The 19,977-nt window shown below is 38.3% G+C and overlaps 1 protein-coding gene across 1 annotated transcript in view; it reads right to left on the bottom strand.

Annotated features, from left to right (window-relative positions):
- Window positions 1-19,977, bottom strand: part of CNTNAP5 (contactin associated protein-like 5) — a gene marked incomplete at its 3' end in the record, with an annotated part of 476,754 nt that overhangs the window by 449,835 nt on the left and 6,942 nt on the right. Inside the window, exon 2 of the mRNA XM_006902200.1 lies at window positions 12,318-12,422. Within this exon, the coding sequence (XP_006902262.1) occupies window positions 12,318-12,422 (105 nt within the window). The remainder of the gene's footprint in view (window positions 1-12,317; window positions 12,423-19,977) is intronic.

Here is a 19,977-nt window from a genome sequence, read left to right as displayed (position 1 = left end):
AAGGACCTGTCTCTCTTCACAACATGTCCAAAGTATGTTAGATGGAGCCTCAGAATCCTTGCCTCCAAGGAGCCACCCAGTTTAACCCTTTCCAGGACGAATCTGCTTGTTTTCCTAGCAGTCCATGATATTCTCAATACTCTTCTCCAACACCACAGGTAGCATCTGTTAGTTGAAATATGTCAATTGGTATACCATCAATTCCTGGGGCTTATTTTTTGCAAATTCTTTCAAAGCAGCTTGAACCTCTTCTTTTGCTTGCTCCAAAGGTCAAGCACTGAAACCTTCATATGGATTGAGGCTCAATAACAAGAAAATGAAGAGTCTCACGACTGGGCCAATTGGCAGCATCATGAAAGATTGGTATTGTCAACAGCATTAGTTTGCTTGGCTCCACAATCAACACTCTTTGTACCAACAGCTAGGACATTACAAGATGTATTGCGATGGGAAAGCCTGCTGTTAGAGACCTCTCCAAAGTACTGAAGAGCAACGATGCCAGTCTGGAGACTAAGGTGTGCCTGATACAGGCCATGCATGGTCTTTACAATTGCTTGCTGTACATCAAAATCTGGACAATGACTAGGGAGGATAGAAGAATTGATGCCTTTGAGCTGCAACGTCAGAGAAGAGTATTGAAAGTGAAAAGAGTGAAAAATACCATGGACTGCTAAGAAAACAAGGATATTCATCCTAGACAAGGTTAAACCAGGCTACTCCTTGGAGGCAAGGATTCTGACAATTCATCTGGCATACTTTGGACATGTTGGAAGGAGGAACCAGTCCTTGGAGAGGGATGTCATGTTTGGGAGGGTGGAGTGACAGCGCAGGAAAGAAAGTCCCTTTATGAGATGGATTAATTCAGAGAGGTATTGGGGTAGGTGATTAGGAGATAGAGGGATTGGGCAGGGTTTAGGGCTATTGTACATATGGCCGCTATGAGTTGCGGATGACTCGAAGGCACATAACAACAACAACAACATCATTACTTGTTTAAGTCCTTTTAAAAGGATGTGGAAAAACAATGTATGCCAACTTCGCAAGCAATATAAAACAAACAAAAAAAATTAAAAAAGAGCTATCTGTAAAAATGAATTATTCTAATGATTAAATTGATACCCTCATGGGGCAGGGATAAAGGTCTACAGTCACCCATGGTGGACAGTGGTGGAGCTTCCTGATTAAAACAAGCTTGAAGGAAAAAAAACACACCAAAAACAAATCCAAAACCAAAAATCAAGCTTGGAAGCAGGAGTAGCATTCACTTCTGTAATAGCTTGCCTCCAGAAACCCTATGAACCTGGAGAAAGGATGAAAGTCACACAAGTGTTGAGGACTTTTGTTCATAGGTTCTCTATAAGTTGCCTATGACTAGATGACACTTAAAAACAACAATATGCCTGGTTTTGCCATATCAGAAGATAGTTCTATCATAGTAACTGGCATATTGTAAATGTATAAGAAATATGTTGTTGTTGTTGTTATGTGCCGTCGAGTCGTTTGCGACTCATAGCGACCCTATGTACAACAGCCCTAAACCCTGCTCTATCCTGTGACAATCGCATTGCCTCTGACACACCCATTCCGATTACCCCAGTCACTGAATCAATACACCTCATAGAGGGTCTTCCCTTCCTGAGTTGTCCCTCTACCTTACCAAACATGATGTCCCTCTCCAAGGACCTGTCTCTCCTTACAACATGTCCAAAGTATGTCAGACAAAGCCTCAGAATGCTTGCCTCCAAGGAGTAGCCTGGTTTAACACTCTCTAGAATGAATCTGTTTGTTTTCTTGGCAGTCCATGGTACATTCAATACTATTCTCCAGCACCACAGCTCAAAGGCGTCAATTCTCCTTCTATCCTCCCTAGTCACTGTCCAACTCTCTGATGCATAACAAGTGATTGCAAAAACCATGGCCTGTATCAGGTGGACCTTAGTCTCCAGAGAGACACCGTTGCTCTTGAGTACTTTAGAGAGGTCCCTAACAGCAGACTTTCCCATCGCAATACGCTTTTTGATTTCCTGACTGCTGGTGCCAAGAGTGTTGACTGTGGAGCCGAGCAAACTGAAGCTGTGAACAATCTCAATCTCTTCGCCATCCATCCTGATGCTGCCAATTGGTCCAGTGGTGAGAATCTTTGTCTTCTTGATATGGAGCCTCAGTCCATACTGAAAGCTATAGTACTTAAAAAAAAGTTGTCAATTTTAGAGAGGGACATCATGCTGGGTAGAGTGGAGGGACAGCGCAGGAAGGGAAGACCCTCTATGAGGTGGATTGATTCAGTGACTGGGGCAATCGGGATGGGTGTGTCAGAGGCAATGAGAATGGCACAGGATAGAGCACGGTTTAGGGCTGTTGTTGTACATAGGGTCGCCATGAGTCGCAAATGACTCGACGGCACATAGCAACAACAACGACTCGATGGCACATAACAACAACAACAACAACAGAAGTTTGCAACTCATTTTGCAATTTCACCTTTATAAGTTGGTTTTTCAAAAACATATTGACTTAATTAATAACCTTCCTGGATCCATCACAAACAACTTAATTCATATTCTGAGAAAATTAGGCTTACTCAAACGTACATGTAAACCTCCGGAATCACTCAAGTGCATAGCCTTGTGATTATGCTCTTTGACCCTGTAGTTAATTTTTCCTGAGGGCTTCAATTGAGCATCAAAGGAAAATTGCCCACTCCTTGAGATTTGTGATAAATTATCAGCAAGAACTTTTAGGCTGTCTTCAGGGAAGAGAAGGAGGGAGGAATTGTTCTCAACATTTACTTATATATATGTTTCTTATGTGTACTCAAGTCACATTTTACTTATAGTGTTCCTATGTACAACCACTCTAAACCTTGCTATCTTGAGCTAATTTCAATGTCTCAGACAAACCTCCCCTCTTTTGTGAAAGAGGTCTCATCCAAAGCCTTCCTATATTGTGCTGTCCCTCTACCCTTTCAAGTATGATGTCCTTCTCCAAGAACTGATCCCTTCTTCCCAAAGTATGTCAGGTGGAGCTTCAAATCCTTGTCTCCAAGGAGCAGCCTCATTTCACCCTTTCTAGGACATATATGGTTGTTCTCTTAGCAGTTCATAGTATGTTTAATACTCCTTTCCAGCCCCACAACTCAAAGATATTGATTTTTCTTCTATCATACGTAGTAATTGTGTAGCTTTGTGATGCGTAGCAAGTAACTGTGAAGACCATGGCATGTATCAGGCACATTTTAGTCTTTAGAGAGACAGCATTGTTCTTCAGTACTCTGGAAAGGTCCCTGACAGTAGATATTCTCAGTTCAATTTGTATTATGATTTCCTGATTATTAGTACTAAAAGTGTTTATTATAAAACCAAGTAAGTTGAAGCTGTTAACAATCTCAATCTCTTCACCTATCATGATTATGCCAGTTGGTCCAGTGGTGATTTTCCTGATGTTAAGTTTCAATCCATATTGAAACTTCTGCAGCAAATACCTCAGGTCTTCCTCAATTTAAGCAAGCAAGGTTGTGTCATCTGCATAACACAGGTTATTGATGAGTCTTTCTCCAATCCTGATACCACATTTGTCCTCATAAATCCAGCATCCCAGATGATCTGTTCTGCAAATCGATTGAAAAGGTGTGCACATAGATCTCCCCAAAAGCAGATTGTGCATAACACATTGGAAAAGAAGCATCAGTATCCCAGTAATATCTCTCCATCTGGGAAAAAGAAAAACCTTCTTGTGAGGCAACCAGAAAACTTTCCCTGAAAACTGCAAAGGAGACACTAGGCAGTGATGATTTTTTTGTCCCAGCAGAATTGGTAGAATGGAAACACACCCTGGCTCTGAAGCCTGGTTGGAGACTGGAATCAAACCTTCCAAACAGTTTTACCTCTGAAATGAATTTGTGCTTCCCTTCTCCTGTACAAATCTCTACACATAAGAAAGGAAACATTTTCACATGAAAACAAATCTCAGTCTTGAGATATAATGTTGAAAAACAGACTGGATTTGTGCAAAATTCCATAAAAGACAGGTTAAAAATGGTTAAATCTTTGGCTAAGACTCACAGAGTATGAAATTATCATAGAGATTATTTGAACTCAGACCAGTTAGCTTTCAAGTCTCTTTTATTTCTAATGTAATTATATTTTTAACTTGTGTTAGTGAATCAGTTTGATAATTTGGTAATTATGAGAATATACTCTGGGTTTAGTTAGTCTACTTTTGACTGTGTAGATCATAACAAATTATGGATAATATAATTTGACTGTGTAGATATTAACAATTATGGACAGCACTAAAAATGGAAATCCCAGAACACTCAATTATGCTCCTGTGAAACTTATAAAGAAACCAAGAAGTAGTCATACATACAGAACAAGGGAACATTACAAGGTTTAAAATTAGGAAAGGTGTGCATCAGAGTTGTATGTTTTCTCTATATCTATTTAATGTGTATGTTGAGAAAAATTATTTGGGAAACATGATTATATGAAAAATAAAGTGACATCAAGATTTGAGAAAGACCCATCAACAATCTGTGTTTTGCAGATAATACAACCTTGCTTGTAGTACCTGAAACACTTACTATTGACTATCAAAGACTACATTCTTTAGTATGTACTACATAGCAACATCAAGGAAACAAAAATCTTCCACTGGACTAATTTAAAACGTCATGATGGGTAGAAGATCAATATTGTCACCAATTGAATTTTACTTAGATCCATAATCAATAGCATTCAAGAAATTAAAAGTATTACATTGGAAAAAGCTTCTGTCAAGGAACTTACTAAAGTGTTAAGAAGCAATGATGTCAGTTTAACAAACTAAAGTGTGTAAAAATCTCAGTCTCTCCGTCTGTGCCTCAGTTCTCATTTTCTCAGGGTATATTACAAGTAGTGGAATAGCTGGGTCATATGGAATGTCTATGTTTAGCTTTTTGAGGAAGGACCAAATGGATTTACAGAATGGTCATACCATTTTACAATCCCACCAACAACAAATAAGAGCTCCTTTTCCCCACATCCTCTCCAACATTTGTTACTTGCTGCCCTATTAAAATTTGCCACTGTTACTGGAGTAAGATCATTGTGATTTTGATTTTCATCTCTCTTATTTCCAGTGATTTGGAGCATTTCTTCATGTGTTTCTTTACCATTAGAATATCTTCTTTTGTGAAAATTCTTTCCATGTCTTTTGCCCATTTAGAAATTGGATTATCAGTCTTTTTCTTGTGGAGGCCCAGAAATATTTGGTAAATCTCTGTTATACGACTATTTAACTGTCTGACATGATATTACCAAATGTTTGTTCCCAGTCTGTAGATGTTATTTTTACCCAGTTGGGAAAAGTTGTGTTTTGTTTTTTTATTTAATCTTTAGAAGGTCCCATGAAATTTTATTCTCTTTAAATTGGGAATTTCTGGTTTTATTTGGCAGTCACTTTATATCTTGGGCAAGCAATAATGGTTACACATGGTAGACAGTGTTTTGTGGAGCTCCCCAAGTAAAACAAGCTTGGAAGCAGGAGTGAAATCCACTTCTGATTAGCTTGCCCATGGAAACTCTATGAATGTGGAAAAATGATGAAAGTTATACAATTGTTCAAGTCTTTAATTCATATGGTTGCTAAGAGTCATCTACATCTTGATGGCACTTAACAACAACAACATAGAAAGAGCTCTGTGGGCTTAGTGGATAGAAAGTTATGCTACCAAGTCAAAGGTGGGTGATTTTAATCTTTGGCCTTCAGGCATGGCTTTAATTGGTTTTGGTCAAACATTCTTCTAAGTGGTATAAAACTAGTCTGTTCATTTGCTATAGAGAGGTAACTCATGATTGCTGTGATGCTGAAAACTGTGACATTGATCCATCAGATGCAATAATCGTTGCCCATGGTGGACAGTGTTTGGTGGTGCTCCCTGATGAAAACAAGCTTGGAAGTAGGAGTGGCATCCACGTCCAAAATAGCTTGCCTCTGGAAACTCTATGAACTTGGATAAAAAAGGAAAGTTATACAAGTGTTCAGGTCTTTTGTTCATAGGGCCTCTATGAGTCATCAACTTGACAGCACTTAACAACAACAATAACAGAGTTTCTAAGCTTGATCCCATTTTGTCTCTTATGAGTGTTATGGTTTTGGGCTTTACTCCCAGGTCTCTGCTCCACCTTGAGTTAATTTTTGTGTATGGTGTGAACAGCATTATTAACCATCACAAGAACATGGATGCAGCCAATATGTCCAAAGAAGTTATGGTACATTCACACAATAGGATGCTCTGCAGGATGCAGGAGTAATGATTGTGTAAATTATTACCTAACTTGGGAGGAACTGGACAACATTATGCTGAGTGAACAAACTAACTCGATACCACATGGACAAATATTGTATAAAACAATTGTTGTAGAATGAGTATAAGGATCCAAGAGGGATGGGAGGGAATGCAAGCAAAGGGATGAGGATGTAAAGGGTGGAGAAGGTGATTACTCATGGGTTTGTACAATTTGATAGAGGAGGGGTGAAGAAAATGGAAAGAATTTGCTCTTAAAAACAATTATATTTTAATTTTGTAAATAAACTAATAGAAAATTAAAAAAAAACACAAAAAAACTAAAGTGTGCTCAATCAAGACAATTTATTTCTACATATCTGAAAGCTGGACAATGTGTAAAAATGAAAAAAAAAATGATGTTTTTGATTTGCCGTGTTGGAGAGTATTTAATTTCCTATGAACTGCTAAAAGAACAAACAAGTCTGTTTCAGAAAAAAATGAAACCAGGATTCTCTTTAAAGGCAAGGATTGGAAACTTTATCTCACATACATTGGACATGTTAGCCAAGAGGTTCTAGGCCTTTGAAAAGATATCGTTCTGAGAAAGGTAAAGGAGAGTCAGATAGAGGAAGACCCTTGAGGAAAAAAAAACTTAATTGCTACATGGACTGTAACAATGGGTTGCAGAATATTAGAGATGGTGAGGATGGTATATGATAGGAAAGGTTCATATATGTGGATTGCTATCAGTCATAATCAACTTGATAGCACCTAACAATATCAACAAAGTTTGAATCTAGCATTCATTGCTCCAAGCTTGGGATAGACATGAACCATTTGTGAACTTCATAAACCATGTTGGAAGGTTGTGTAGCACAGCGTCGGAACTGAACCGTAGTTGACCCTCAGGTAGGTTTTCAGAGGCAGATAATCACACAAGAGGAGATTGTCCATTCTTCTCCAGTACAGCCGCTGATGGATTCAAACCACTCACTTTTGTGTTTGCAGAAAATCTTCTTGTCATTATGCCACCAGAAGTTACAGACTATCAATGCTAAGCTCCCAGTATCTTTGTAAGTACTCATAAAATGTTTTACATAAGTCTTGATACAGACTGCATAGCAAAATTTAGGATTAGGATATTGTTTACCTTTGGAAAATATTTTGAAAAGTTTCTTTCACCAAAGTCATGCGACTTGCTAGAATTTAAAACACATATCTCATTATAATAAAAACCTGTGAAACTAAGCACAAAAATATACAAACATACAAACCAAAATTTGAAAGCAGGCTATTTAGAATAAAGATAAAAAATTATTTTAAAGTGATAGCATCAAGCTTATCAGCACTTAAGAAATAATATCAATAGCACAAACACCATTTAAAATTTGTTGTAAAAATAATCTAGCACTCAAACACTGATTCAGGTCATCAAATATAATAAAATTTTAATCTAAGTTTCCTCGTACAAGTTCCAGTAGATCAGTGGAGGTCACCTTAACACATTATTTGCTATCATAAGGTGCCTTTGAGTTAGCTCTGACTCATACTCAATTTTTTTTACACTTGAAAAATAATGTATAACACTGAAAGCATTGAAATATTCATTATTTATTCAAAGTAAAAAATAACTGTGTATAAATAGGTATGTAAAATTCACATAGAAAATTCAATATATACATCTGTATGGCTTTATCTGTGTCTCAAAAAATAAATGCCATTTGTTTAAGGTATTATTCTTGATATCATGTAATTAATTATCTTTCCTTTTGTTTTCTAATATCATTTTCCTTTGAAATCTAAATTCTAGTTTTGGGGTTGCAGTGCAGCTCTTTCCACTAGGCCACCAGAGTTCCCTATAAATTCTAATGTCTAATGTATTAAAGGAGGCAGAATTAGTGGCAACTATGTTAATAAGTCAGGATTTAATCTTAAAGATTCTATTTTCTTTTGAGTCAATCTCATCTGAGATATGAGAGATTAAACAAGAGATTGATGGGACATATGTGTCACTATTAAAAAGATGGTAAAGAGACACTGGCATTTATACTACAATATGTTGTTGTTGTTGTTGATTGCCATCGAGTTGAGAATGACTCATAGTGACCCTATGAACAAGAGTCCTGTAGCTTTTCTATAATGATCAACATTTTTCAAGGTTCTTAGAGTTTACAGAGGCATATTGTTTAGGAGTGGATGACTCCTGTTTCAAAATACTAGAATATAGAGGGGCCAAAACCAAGAACAGAAATACTGAAGAGAAATGAACAGAAGATTTCAAACGGTGTCTCAAGAAGATAAAGCAAAGTTTTATAATGAAATATGTAAAAGAGGTAGAGTTAGAAAACCCAAAGGAAAAAGCTGAAGAACAAATTCAAGCCTTAAATTGAAATTCTGAAATATTCCATGTACAAAATTTTGAATGAGGTAAGGAGCATCAAAGTAAGATGACAGTCACTGTAAAAAAAAAAATCAACACTGAAATATTTTAGCAAATAACCTAACAGAATGTAGAAAAAATATCACTGTTAGGGACATTTCCAAAGTACTGAAGAGCAGTGGTGTCTCTCTGGAGACTAAGGTGCGTCTGATCAGGCCATGGTCTTTCCAATCACTTGTTATGCATCAGAGAGTTGGACAATGACTAGGGTGGATAAAAGGAAAATTGATGCCTTTGACCTGTGGTGATGGAGAAGAGTATTGAATATATCATGGACTGCCAAGAAAACAAACAGATTCATCCTAGAGAGGGTTAAACTGGGTGGCTCCTTGGAGGCAAGGATTCTGAGGCTCCCTCTAACATACTTTGGACATGTTGTTAGAAGGGACTGGTCCTTGGAGAGGGACATTATGCATGTGAGGGTGGAGAGATGGCACAGGAGGGGAAGTCCCTCTATGAGGTGGATTGACTTAGTGACTGGGGTAATGAGGATGGGTGTATCAGATACAGTGCAATTGGCACAGGACAGAGTAGAATTTAGGGCTGTTATGAGTCACAAGTGACTCGATGACACATAACAAGAACAATAACTTCATTAACATCACACTCTAGAAAAATCCTGCTGAAGATTATCCACAAAAGACTTGAGCAGAACAGCAGAGGGTACCGGAAAAATGTCTATCTGTGTTTCATTGACTGTGCAAACAAATTTGACTATGTGGGTCACAATAAATTGTGGCTAACCTTGAGGTAAATGGGAATCTCAGAACACTGTGCTTATAAGAAACCTATCTTTGCACCAAGAAGCAGTCCTCAGAATAGAGCAAAAAAACACTGCGTGATTCAAAATCAGGAAAGGAATGTGTCAGGAATGCATTCAGTCCCCACACCTTTTCAATCTGTATGCAGAACAGATTATTCGGGAGGCAGGGCTTTATGGGGAGGAGTGTGGCATCAAAATTGGAGGAAGATTCATGAACAACCTATGATATGCAGATGACACAATATTGCTTGCTGAAACTGAAGAAGAACTGAAATCCTTGCTGCAAAAGGTCAAGGACTGTAGTCTTCAATATGGATTGAAGCTCAACATCAAGAAGACAAAGATTCTCACCACTGGGCCAATTGGCAGCAACATAATAGATGGAGAAGAGATTGAGGTTGTTAGCAATTACAGCTTGCTCTGATCCACAATCAACACTCTTAACACCAGCAGTCAGGAAATCAAAATACAAATTGCTTTGGGAAAATCTGCTGTCATGGACCTCTCCAGAGTGTTAAAGAGCAATTAAGTCAGTCTAGAGACATAGGTGTGCCTAATCTGAGCCATGGTTTTCTCAATTACTTCTTATATTTCAGAGAGTTGGACAATGATTAAGGATGACAGAAGAAGAATAGATGTCTTCTAGTGATGGTGTTGAAAAAGAGTCTTGACCATACCATGAACTATAAGAAAACAAATAGGTGTGTCTTGGAGAGGGTGAAAGCAAGTCTTTCCTTGAAGGTTAGGATTTTGAAGCTCTGCCTCACTTACTTTGGGCACATGGCCAGGAGAGATCAGTCCTTGGAGAATGACATGATGTCCAGAAGTGTGGACAGACAGCACAGTAGAGAAAGACCATGGATGAGATGAATTGATACAGCAACTGGGGCAATGGGGGTTGGTATTTCAGTATTAGTGAGACTAGTTTAGGACAGGGAAGACTTCAGGGCTGCTATACATAGGGTCTCTATGCATCGCAGGCAACTTAATGGCACATAACAAAAATAACGTACTATGACAGGTTTGGAAGCAGAAGTGGTATCCAATTCCTAAACAATATGCCTCCAGAAAAACTATGAACTTTGATAAAATTTGATAGTTGTAGGGGGGGTTTCATGCCTTTTATTGCTAGGGTCGCAATGAGTTGTGGTCGACTTGAAGGCAATCAAACAACATAAACTCAAGAACCAACGATAATTAATAAAGGAAGAAGTTCAAGTTGCACAAAGTCATTGGCATAAACTAAGATACCAAAAGTTGGTAGAATACCAATTGAGATGTTTCAGGAAGCAGATAAAATCCTGTATGTGCTAACTAGTCTACACCAAGAAATTGAGAGAGCAGCCTCCTGGCTATCTGACTGGAATAGATCCATACTGGTTCCCATTCTAAAACATTATGATACAACAGAGTATGAAAATTATCAAACAATATCATTGATACCACATGCAAGCAAAATCTTGTTGAAGATTATTTTTTTAAATGGCTGCAACAAAATATTAGCAGTGAACTTCCAGAAATCCAAGCTAGATTAGGAAGAAGCCTTAGACTGAGGATCATTGTTGATATCAGATGGATCTTCGATGAAAGCAGAGAATGCAGAAAGATGTTTACTTTTTTTGTTTGGCTGAAAGCAGAGAATATCAGAAAGATGTGTACTTAATTTTATTGACTGTGCAAAGGTACTTGATTGAGAAGATAATAAAAACTAAATATGGTTAACATTGAGAAGAATGGAGGTCTCAGCATTCTTGGGTTCACACAAAACCTATATATGAACCAAGAAGTTGTTGTTGCAACAGACTAAGGGAACATTCCATCGTTTAAAATTAACAAAGATGTGCTTTATGGTTGTATCTTTTCTCCATAGTTGTTCAATATATATGCTGAGTAAATCATCTGAGAACCTGGAAGAAGAATGAAGAATATGGCTTTGTGATTGGAGGAGGCCTCATCAAAATTGTGCAGATGGCATAATCTTGCTAACAGAAAGCAGACTTGCTACGGGAGACCAAAGACTTGAGCTTCCAATCTGTATTATATCTCAACACCAAGAGAAAGTGCAGCAAGGGTGCTCTTTGGAGTCAAAGATTGGAGAAGCTCCATCTCATGTAATTTGAGCAAGTTAATTGGAGGGGCAACTCCTTGAAAAAAGACATCCTGCGTGGAAAGGTGAATGGAAAGGATGACCCTCAATGAGATGGTTAAACACAGTGACTGTAACAATGGGCTGAAATTTACCAGAGGTAATGAGGATGGTCATAGAAAGTAAGAACCTGAACATGATGGATTAACACAATAATTATATCAAGAACTCAAATGTATCATGATGATGGAGATTGCACAAGATAGAGTGTGATTCAGATCCTAGGGTTACTATTAGTCTATTAATCTCAACAACACATAACAACAACAACATACATATGTTGTCATATACATGTTGCTGTTGCTGTTGTGTTCCATAATGTCAAAACTGACTCACAGCTGACCCTTCAGAGTATGTAAATTGCACAGGAGAGTGCCCATCTTTCTCTCAAGAAGCAGCTAGTGGACTCAACCTCAGACTGATAGCACCACTCCTTACCACTAGGCCACCAGAGTACCATGCTAAAGTATAGTTTTACACATTTATTTAAGTATACACACACCCACATCACACACATATTTGTGTATCTACAAATGGGGTTCTGGTGACTTCGTGGTAAAGAATTATGAGAAGTACACTATTGTGAGAATTTAGCACCACATTCCCTCCACACACAGATTTTGGACATGTTCCCATTTTATTAAAGTGTTCCATTCTTTTTTTCCACATGATTATTCAAAGTTACAGTCATCCTACTTACCAATTCTTTGGTTGAGCTGGGCTGGACTGTAAGTACCAGTGAGGTTTGAGGAACTAGAAAAAGCCATTGGAGAGAGCAAGGATGCTATTGGGTCTTCACAGTTGTCTAACAGAAAGAGAGAGAGAGAGAGAGAGAAAACACAAGATTCTGTTAGCACAAGAACCAAGAACTTAGGAAAAGAATTAATTATATTAATTCCTTGCACTGATTAACTCCTTTCTCTGAACAAAGTAATGTATTACGGATTTACATATGTATTTAATATATTGCTCATAACAATCTTAATGAGAGGTTTAACCTCCTTTCACAGAATGAGAAATTGAGGTTGAGAGCTATAGTAGATTGTTAACAATTACATTTAGAAAGTAGAGTAGTCAGAATTCTTATTTATGTTTTTCTACAGTAGATGACTATCTGTGCACTCATTCCACTGTTTACAAAAAAATTTAATTTACTATATAATAAACTTATTCCATTAAAAATGCATTAAAAAATAAATAAAAATGCATTTTTTATACAAAAAAGGTAGTAGGCATCTCACTCCCTGATTTAAAATCCTACTACACTGCAGTGGTAGTCAAGACAGCATGGTACTGGAACAATGACAGACACATAGATCAATGGAACAGAATTGAGAACCTGGAAATCAGCCCATCTATTTATGGTCAATCACTCGGGATGGGTGTATCAGAGGCAATGAGATTGGCATGGGATAGAGCACGGTTTAGGGCTGTTGTACATAGGGTTGCTATGAGTTGCAAACGACTCGACGGCACATAACAACAACAACAACAACAATTTATGGTCAACTGATTTTTGACAAGGAGATCAAATTAGTTAGGTGGGGAAATGACAGCCTTTTTAACAAATGGTGTTGGCAAAATTGGAAATCTATCTGCAGAAGAATTAAACAAGATCCCCACCTCACTCCATATAAAAAAACCAACTCAAGATGGATCATGGACCTAGGACTAAAACCAAGGACTATAAACTTCATTCAAGAAAAGCTTGGAAGAACTTTAGTAGTCCAAATCCACAACATAAAGAGTCTTCCAAGTATTCTGAAAAATTTACAACCAGAAGAATATAAAATAGATGAATGGGACCTTCTAAGAATCAAATCCCTATGTGCATCCAGAAACTTCCCTAACAGGGTAAAAAGGGAAGCCACAGAATGGGAAAAAGTGTTTGGTAATGACATGTCAGATAAAGGACTTATATCTAGAATTTATAAAATACTTGAGCACCATAACAAGATAAAGGAGAATAATCCAATTGAAAAAATGGGCACAAGATATGAACAGACACTTCACCAAGGAAGACATTCAGATGGCCAACAAGCACATGAAGAAATGTTCAAAATCCCTAGCTCTGAGAGAGATGCAAATCAAGACAACTATGAGATATCATCTCACCCCAGTAAGACTAGCAAAATTTAACAGAACAGCAAGCAACAAATGCTGGCGGTTGTGGAGAGACTGGAACCCTTATTCACTGTTGGTGGGAGTGTAAAACGGTGCAACCACTGTGAAAAGCGATGTGGTGCTTTCTCAAAAAGTTGCAAATAGAGATACCATTTGACCCAGCAATTCCATTCCTGGGAATATACCCTAAAGAGACCATAAATGGCATCCAAGTAGATATATACCTACCCATGTTTATTGCGGCTTTGTTTACAATAGCAAGGAGTTGGAAACAACCTAAATGCCCATCAACAAACGAATGGGTAGAGAAGCTGTGGTATATTCGCACAATGGGATATTATGCTGCATTGAAAAACAAGGAACTCATGCAATATTATTCAAAATGGGTGATCCTGGAGGGCATTATGCTGTGTGAGTTATCTCAGTCAAAAAGGGACAAATGCTATATGGTGCCACTGTTGTAGAATGAGGCTGATATCGGGGTGGGGTTAAGACTGAGAAAAACTGGACGAAATATGTTTATGGAATTGAAGTTTATGGGGGAGAGAATAGTTTAAAAGTATTATATTTTAGGGCATTATGTTTTTTGTAAGAGTACGGAATGAGGGTTGCAGAGTGGATTATATTTGGGGTTGGGGGTAGGATTGGGGGAGGTGAGGGGGGATTGTGTACCAATGAGGGAGTTTTTCTTTTGCTTTTCAAGGAGAGGAGCAAAGGGGGTGGGGTGGATGGGGAGAAGGGTGCAACAATGAATGAATGGAATTCCAAAATCTCTGTAGATGTTCATTGACATGAAAAATAAATAAATACATACATACATGCATACATACATACATACATACATACATACATACATACATACATACATAAAAAGAGAGAGACCCTCAATGAGTTGGATTGACCCAGTAATGGCAACAACAGGACAAATATAACAATTTAACAATCGTGAGAATGGTAATGTTCTGCTCTTTTGCTATGAGGTCACTAGGAATTGGAACCAACTTCTGGGAATCTAATAACATTTCCTTCAGCGGGAATTTGGTGGCGAGTACCATGGAGCCAATTTTCAACTCATAGCAGCTCTCCCCACAGAAAGACTACCTACCACTGCCTCCTCTGAGTTCCCAAAGCTGTAACTTTCATGGGAGCAGGTGATGAGCCTGCTGAGTTGTTTAGACAACCACTTTCTGGTTAGCAGCTCAGCACTTAATAATTTCCATCATCAAACAACAAATGCTGGTGAGGTTGTGAAGAAATTGGAACCCTCATTCATTGTTGGTACGAGTATAAAATGGTGCAACCACTCTGGAAGGCAGTATGGCACTTTCTCAGAAAGTTGGAAGTAGAAATACCATTTGCCACAGCAATTCCACTATAGGGAATATACCCCAAAAGAAACCAGAACTTCCACCGAAACAGATATATGCACACCCATGTTTATTGCTGCTTTGTTCACAATAGCAGATGGAAGCAACCCAAATGCCCATTAACAAATGAATGGATAGAGAAGCTGTGGTATATTCACACAATGGAATACTATGTAGCACTGAAAAACAAGGACCTCATGAAATATTATACAAAATGGATGACCCTGGAGGATATTATGCTGAGTGAAATACCTCGGTCACAAAATGACAAATACTGCATAATGCCATGGTTATAAAATAGGACTGACATGGGAGTTGGGAGGGAACTAAGCTAAAAGAGGGGATAAATAATAAACACTGCACTGAAGGAAGACCTGTTTAAAGGGAACTTATGATTAGGCATTATTTGTATGACAACAGTTCAGGATAAGAAGGGCATACCAAAGTGGACTGGGGTGGGAAGAGGGAGGAAATTATGCAACAATGAGTGAATTTTTTTTTTAAAGTGAACTGGGGGAATGTATGGAGGAAACTGTGCAATAATGAATGAATGGAAATCCAAGTTTTCTGTAAACTTTCATTAAAATCACAATAAAAAATTATTTTTAAAATGCATTTTTTAAATTTATTTATTATAGGTGACAAAATGTTCAACAATTGACCTATCTTTAGTTCCTACAAAATAATTACTATTGTCTAGTTGTCTCTGATTCATAAAGACCCTCCATTAGATTTTCAAAAATGTACATCTTTATGAGAGGAGACTACTCATCTTTCTTGCTTGGAGTGGTTGGTGGATTTGAACTACTGACCTCAGCACAACATGTAGAACACAGTACCACCAGAACACCTATAGTAATTATCTGGAGAGATAAAATAATTTGTAATGTTTCATTCCCAGATGCTTTTAAAAACAAGTTATTATTAGTAAATGTCCATTTCTATTCCTGGAAAATGTGTAATTATAATTCAGTTCTATTAACTTAAGTAATAGAAAATAGTCTTAAAGTCTTGAATCTGATAATTGCTGCAGTGGCTTTTACTGAAGTTTCCATCCCCTTTTGGGGACTTTTCTAAATCTTGTAGGAGGCTTTGGTCACATAGTTAATTCAGTGTTACACTTCTAACCTAAAGGTTCTCAAAAACACCAGACACTCCTCCGGCCAAAGATGAGCACTCTCCTCCAGTATAATGCCTTGGAAAACCACTAGAGGGTCAACTATGAGTTGGAACTTATATGATGGCTAAAAGAGGAGAGAAACGAGGTAAACATACTTTCTTTGTTTTAATTTCTTTTAAATATACTTTCTAAGGCTTTGCAATGTCAAGATGTGGGATAGATTGGATCACAGCAAAAATGCTGCTGCTTTTGACAACAGATATGTCCCTTATGTGACACAGATGCCCTGAATTTTTAAACTCATAGAGAAGTCCTTGATTGTCACAGCAAATATAGAATATTGTTAACTTGTTATTGAGTTGTCTTCACTTGTGAGGACCCCATATAAAACTGAACAGAACTCTATTCTGCCCTGACTCATCCCTATATTGTTATGGTTACACTACTGATTATTAACTGTACTAAATGACTCTCCAGTGGGTTTTCAGAGGTAGTAACTTACATGTATAGGATTGCCCATCTTTCTACTGTGGAGCAGCTGTTGGATTCAAATTGCCTATCTTTGGGAGGGCAATGCAGTTCCTTTACCACTGAGCTCCCAGAGCACTTCACCGCTATATTGTTGTTCTTGTTGTTGTTATGTGCTGTCAAGTCGCTTGCGACTCATAGCGACCCTATGCACAACAGCCCTAAACTCTGCTCTGTCTTGTGCCAATCACACTGTCTCTGACACTCCCATCCTGATAGCCCAGTCACTGAATCAATCCACCTCATAGAGGGCCTTCCCCTCCTGCACTGTTCCTCCACCCTACCAAGCATGATGTCCTTCTCCAAGGACTGGTCTCTTCTTACAACATGCCCAAAGTATGTTAGACAGAGCCTCAGAATCCTTGCCTCCAAGGAGCCTCCTAGTTTAACCCTTTCTAGGATGAATCTGTTTGTTTTCCTATCAGTCCATGGTACTTTCAATACTCTTCTCCAGCACCACAGCTCAAAGGCATCAATTATCCTTCTGTCCTCCTTGGTCATTGTCCAACTCTCTGATGCATAACAAGTGATTGCAAAGACCATGGCCTGTATCAGAGGCACCTTAGTCTCCAGAGACACCATTGCTCTTCAGTTCTTTGGAGAGGTCCCTAACAGCAGACTTTCCCATGGCAATGCGCCTTTTAATTTCCTGGCTGCTGGTGCCAAGAGTGTTGACTGTGGAGCCAAGCAAACTAAAGCTGTGTACAATCTCAATCTCTTCATCATCCATCCTGATGCTGCCAATTGGTCCAGTGGTGAGAATCTTTGTCTTCTTGACATTGAGCCTCAATCCATATTGGAGGCTGCAGTCCTTGACCATCTGCAGCAGGTGCTTCAGGTCCTCCTCAGTTTCAGCAAGCAGGTTTGCGTCATCTGCATAACGAGATTGTTGATAGATCTTCCACCAATCTTGACCCCACATTTCTCCCATAGAGCCCAACCTCCCGGATAATCTGTTCTGCATACAGGTTGAAAAGGTATGGAGATAGGATGCATCCCTGGCGTACACCCTTCCCAATTTTGAACCGTGCCATGTTCCCGTGCTCTGTTCTGATGACTGCCTCCATCGCTATATTAGTCAGATATTATTAATAAATTTTCAATTCATGATTTTAGAATTAGATTGTTACTGTTGTTATTATGTGCTATCAAGTGACCTGTGACTCACAGTGACCTTATGTTCACTATGTGCATTAGTTCTGAACCCTGCCCTATTCTAAACCAATCTCGTCACCTCTGACAGACTTAATCCTTTTTCTCCAGTCACTGAATCAATCCATCCCATCCTGGGTCTTCTCTCCTACACTATCCTTCCACCTTGCCAAGCATTATATCCTTCTCCAATGATTTGAGACTCCTAGCCATGTTCCCAAAGTATGTGAGATGGAGTTTCAAATTCTTTATTACCAGGCCTTTATTCTTAGTATGTTTTTAGAGTGAGATTCTGCTGAAAACTGCTCAGCTTTATAGGAATACACTAGCCTTCTCTTACACATGAGCGCTGGTTGTACATTGACCAGTAATCAACTCAGAATCTCTGCATGGAAGGTGAGAATTCGACCTTTGAACCACCAGTGCTGACAGTGTCCATCTAAATTATCAGGGCTGCAGAACTGCCCCCCCTTTCCCCAGCACTCTTTCTCCCTTTCCTGAGAACAGTTAAAGTAATGATCAATGTACCAGCTGCAACTCTGTTTATCTCTGTTAGAGCTGCAGAAATGTTTCACCCCCCACCCTTTCCCAGGAATAACTATCCATGACCCCTGACTCGCTCCCTTATCTTATACCAAGCAGCTGCAAACATCCTAACTCCCAATTTCCTTGTAAGACACTATAAAACTCCACTGTAACTTTAAGTGGGTGCAGATCTCTGCTTTGGAGGCAGCCTGGCAGTTTCTTCTCAATAAACTATCTTTCTTTGCCTGAACTGGGTTCTGCCCTTCCTTGGAAAATTTACATAAATGTTACGTGTTAACAAATTAAATCTATCAGCACATTATAAATAATATAGATGGTATCAACTTATTTATTCATTAATTTATTTGTTTGCCATGAGGACTTAGGAAAGAGTTGCAATACAACATATCTTTTGTAAGAATTTGTTGTAAGAATGTTACAATGAAAACTGAAGGAAAAAAAGGAGCAATCTATCAGTGAGTCAACTAAAGCAACTTTCTCTAATTTTTTGTGTTTAATGAATTCTTTAGGCAATTGTAAATGAGTTAAGGAAATCTAGACATTTGTCATTCAAAACAAATAAGTTTGCCTTTCCATTTGAAAGACAGGTTGTGATTATCAAGAAAAATTGATTTGACATGGAAAGATTGCACAAAATTATAAAGGTGTTTATCGGTATATCAAATTCTTATGCTGTTGTTAGTTGCCATCAAGTAGGTTTAACTCATAGTGATCCTTTGTGTAATAGAATGAAATACTGCCAAATGCTGCATCATCTCCACAATCACTACTTCTAGGATTGAAACCACTGATGCAGTCCCCATTTTAGTTTATCTCATTGAGAGACTTCCTCCTCTTCAATTTTACTAAACATGATAATTACTTTTGGTCATGAGTCTTCCTGTTGATAAGTCTGTAAGATAAAGTCTCATCATTCTCACTTCTAAGAAGCATTCTGGCAGTATTTCTTCTAAGAAAAATTTGTTTGTCCTCTGGAAATCCGTGGTATGTTCTATAGACTTTAGAAACCAAAACTGACTCATAGCGACCCTTCATTGTGTTTCCCAGGGTTTTCACATGATAAACACATATTTCACATGTGTTTATCATGTGAAAAGCCTGTCCATCTTTTGCCTGCTAAGCTGTTGGTGTAAACAAACACCCAGGGATTTGCAGCAAAAAACGTCATCAAATACATCACCAGAGCTCTGTAAATTTACACACTCAGGTTTCTGAGAGTATAAATATTAATGGAAGGAAAGTATTCATCTTTCCTCCTCTGCACAACCAGTGGGTTTGAACAGTTAGTTCGCAGTAGTTGGAAAGCATGGACTCGGTGACAGAAATGGAGCTGGAGAGAGAATGACCGAATTTTGCACAATCAATGACTTATTCATAGCAAATACATTTTTAAGAGACATAAACGCAGGTTATATACCTGGATTTCACCTGACGGTATGCATAGGAATCAGATCCATTACATCTGTGGAAAGAACTGCTGGAGAAGCTCAATATCAGCTGTGAAAACTAGGCCAGGAGCTGAT

Source organism: Elephantulus edwardii, unplaced genomic scaffold (genome assembly GCF_000299155.1).
Source record: "Elephantulus edwardii isolate Elephantulus edwardi_28Jun2011 unplaced genomic scaffold, EleEdw1.0 scaffold00380, whole genome shotgun sequence".
Taxonomy (NCBI): Eukaryota; Metazoa; Chordata; class Mammalia; order Macroscelidea; family Macroscelididae; genus Elephantulus; species Elephantulus edwardii.
This window is presented reverse-complemented; position numbering and strand designations above follow the sequence as displayed.